Source organism: Notothenia coriiceps, unplaced genomic scaffold (genome assembly GCF_000735185.1).
Source record: "Notothenia coriiceps isolate Sejong01 unplaced genomic scaffold, NC01 NC01_scaffold00026125, whole genome shotgun sequence".
NCBI lineage: Eukaryota > Metazoa > Chordata > Actinopteri > Perciformes > Nototheniidae > Notothenia > Notothenia coriiceps.
In genome coordinates, this window is record NW_011358826.1 from 1 (window position 1) to 3,456 (window position 3,456).

Genomic DNA, 3,456 nt, shown 5'->3' on the forward strand with positions numbered 1-3,456 from the left:
CAATTCCTGGAGAGGATTTATAATCAAAGTGCCAGAGGAGGGAGGGAGGGACAGACAGAGGGACAGAAAGACAATAAAGACCCTCGTCAGTCAGTTTTAATAGCGCCCACTGGGGGGCCCTCCTGTGTAGTATGCACACACGCTGGTCCTCAGGTGAAGGGGGGGTGTGTGTGTGTTTGTTAGCTTTATGTGTGTGTGTTATTCTGTGCATAAGAACCAGTGGCTCCCCGCAGTGTATGTGTGAGTGTAAGACTGAGTCAGTGTGTGTTAGAGAGTGTCGTCCTCAGCGCACCCCCCCCCTGCCTTGAGACGGAACTCCTGCAGGTTGGAGACGCCGTGGAAATGAACGCACGCTCCGGCGACCACCAGGATGTGGAACAGCTGGTGGGAGTGGAACTGGGGAGGAGATTAGTCATTATTATTATTAATTTATTTTAAAACATTTTTTTTATTATTAAGATTTAGTTTAAATATGTTGTGTGTGTGTGTGTCTTACCCAGATGTCACACTTCCCGGGGAAGAACCTCTCTGGGATGCGGGCTGCGTACAGACAGGCTCCAGTGATGTAGAGCGTTGCCATGAGCAACAGCCAGCCCATCTGCCCCATGGTGGTGGCTTTGATCAGACCCTCGCTGATGGTGAAGTGCAGGGTGGGGACCACGCCGCTGAGACCCAGGCCCACAAACACTCCTGAGCACAGATAGGGGGGGGGGGCATTGTAAATGCCAGCGTTTGGTTACGGCCACCAGGGGGCAGTGCAGCAGAGACAAAGAGCAACACAAGCAGGAGTCATATTTCTGGTCACACTCAGTTTTGTCAGCAGCTAAATGCTCAGTTTGTGCACCAGATAGTTCCTGTCGGCCAATCGTTGCAGAGCAAGGGGTGCACAGTGGTTTAAAAGCTTTTTACTGTGTTAAACAACACTAAAGACAGAGGTGAACCAGAGCTATCAGCTGGAAGATGCTGTGCAGGGCTGAGAGGATTCTCTGTGGGTCATCACTACGAGGGATCCACTTCACATCACTTATGATCATTGATCCATAGCTTATATAAAACATTGATTAGAGCAGCTTTTAAATCAATCTAAAATAAAAAATATAATAGCTGTTGCATTCCTTCTTTTTGAAGCAGAAAGAAATGGCTCAAGTGTTACCTGTCATCACGCTGCCTGTGATGATGTCATTATGTTTGTAAAGCACAGTGTCTGACGACATGCTGTGGTGCATATATTGCATATGACATGAACATAATAAAAAACGTTTAGGAACTGGCTGACCATTTATTTTGAGTGGAAATAAAGGTTTGTATCATGTCACTGTACCTGCTCGGACCCCCCTGTACTGCGGCGTGGCGAAGAAGTCGCACTGGGACACGGTGATGGCGGACAGGCCCAGGATGCACACCACGATCAGGTAGATGAAGCGGGGCTGGGGGGAGCAGTAGAAGGAGTAATACAGCCAGGGCACGAAGGAGCCCATGATCAGGAAGGCGATCCCACTGTAGTCCAACCTGAACACACACATGCACCGTTACAGACGCTTTACAAGGAAGTCTTTTGAATGTAAAGTCTTAGAAATGTGTGAGTTCCTGGGCTGTGGTCTTACTTGGAGAAGACCCTGGAGACGCCCTCGGAGTGACAGTAGACCGTGTGGAAGAGCCAGGAGAAGGAGAGGCAGAGAATGGCGCCCAGGAAGAACATCCCGATCACCACCTTCTCCTGGACCGGGGCCACGAAGGACATGTTGGGCCGGAACATGTACATCAGGCCCAGGAGGAGGAATAACAAACAGCCTGCGGAGAGAGAGACACGGAGACGCAGGGAGAACTAAATTAGAATCAAGATAGTACAGGCGCAGCTGTTCCCACTGAATCGAAAAATTAAAGCCAGTTTATAAATTGTACAGACCTTGCTTACTCAAGCCACACAGACTAAAACAAGAAGTAATCACTATTAACAGAGTCACACTAAAATGACCAAAGCATGTAGGTGCAGTATCTCTGTTGAACCACTAGGTGGAGGCAGAAGACACCAAACTAGCTGTTAAACAATAACAGAAAGAGAAATGGATGTGTCGGCTTCAAAGTGTAAAACAACTTTAAATGAAAGTTAGCAAAGCACAAAGGCTGATTATTCTAACAAGCGCCCACCCAACGTCAGAACTACTGCCCTGGTATCTGATGAAGGACTTGTTTTGGGAAGCTTTTTATACGTTGTCTATTTTTAATCACGGTACATATTATTTGCATAACCGGATTAATCTGTGTGTCATGCGACATAAATAAGTAAATATACATGGAGAGGAAGTTCTATGAGAGAGAGTGTTTGTACACTAATGTGTTTGAGGGAAATTCCTGATTATATTCCTTGCTAGGATAGATAGATATCTTCTATTACCATAAAGACATGTAAGAGGAATGATTGTGTTTTGAAACAGAAGTACGAGATAGCTCATTGACCAGCTGTTGAAGGGAGGCTGTAGGACAGTGATGGAGCTGAACCAGGACGCTACATATTGGTAAGTGAAGCTTGTGGGGAAGTAATAAAAAGACAAATAATAAACATCCTGACAGTGTAGTGTGTTCAGATGTGTTATTTCAATCGCGATTAATCACATGATTGTCCATAGTTAATCGCGATTAATCGCAAATTAATCGCACATTTTTTATCTGTTCTAAATGTACCTTAGAGGAATATTTTTCAAGTTTGTAATACTCTTATCAACATATGAGTGGACAAATATGCTTTATGCTAATGTTTATTATCATTTGAACAATGACAAATATTCTCATGAATATTAAACACAACAACCTCTGAACATTACAAATATTCGCCTCAATTCAACCGGGAACCTCTCTCATACAATAATACAATACAACGTGTGTGTGCGTGTGTGTGCGTGCGTGTGTGTGTGTGTGTGTGTGTGTGTGTGTGTGTGTGTGTGTGTGTGTGTGTGTGTGTGTGTGTGTGTGTGTGAAGGATCGTTGGAGCTATGTGCAACTCAAGGCATATGCTCGAACAGGAGCTGCCTGGACGCTGCAATCATGTTGCGCACACTATCCGTGCTGAGTGTGCTGACTTTTCGTACAATATCCCACGTCTGGCTACCTGCATAAAGTCAAGTGCTCGGCGCAGTTGTCGGCGAAATGTCGGACTCTGTTTTAATTGAAACAGCTCCTTATATCCGTTAGCGCAGCTAGCTAGCACCAGATGCTAACAACAACAATACACGTAAGGTCTCTCTCTCGCGCCACACATACACACACCCTCCCGGTCCTCCCGATCGCCAGTCGGTGCCGCCGGTGAGCGTGGAAGTGTGGTCTGCCGCAAGCGGACGGCAGGAGCGGGGCTGTCAGCTAGGCCTGTCACGATAATTAATTGTGTTGGACGATAAATTTTTCTGGAAATTATTGCGATAAACGATAATATTGTAGGCACCGTTTTAAGACCATTTTAGA

At 45.8% G+C, this 3,456-nt stretch overlaps 1 protein-coding gene across 1 annotated transcript; it reads right to left on the reverse strand.

Annotated features, from left to right (window-relative positions):
- Positions 1-6: 6 nt before the first annotated feature.
- LOC104956612 (adiponectin receptor protein 2-like) lies at positions 7-1,826 on the reverse strand. The gene is made up of 4 exons (XM_010784124.1): positions 1,605-1,826; positions 1,322-1,509; positions 497-690; positions 7-396 (listed from the first exon to the last, which is right to left on the reverse strand). Exons 1-4 carry the CDS (start codon positions 1,760-1,762, stop codon positions 268-270), a joined length of 669 nt encoding a protein of 222 aa, XP_010782426.1. The 5' UTR covers positions 1,763-1,826; the 3' UTR covers positions 7-267.
- Positions 1,827-3,456: the final 1,630 nt, after the last annotated feature.

What these genes read in the sequence shown, in the direction of transcription:
- LOC104956612 (XM_010784124.1), bottom strand. Translation starts at nt 1,762, where the DNA reads ATGTACATGTTCCGGCCCAACATGTCCTTCGTGGCCCCGGTCCAGGAG. An exon ending in GTACAGGGGGGTCCGAGCAG is followed by an intron (nt 691 to 1,321) that starts GTACAGTGACAT and finishes ATCTGTGCTCAG; the next exon opens with GAGTGTTTGTGGGCCTGGGT. An exon ending in CCGGGAAGTGTGACATCTGG is followed by an intron (nt 397 to 496) that starts GTAAGACACACA and finishes TCTCCTCCCCAG; the next exon opens with TTCCACTCCCACCAGCTGTT.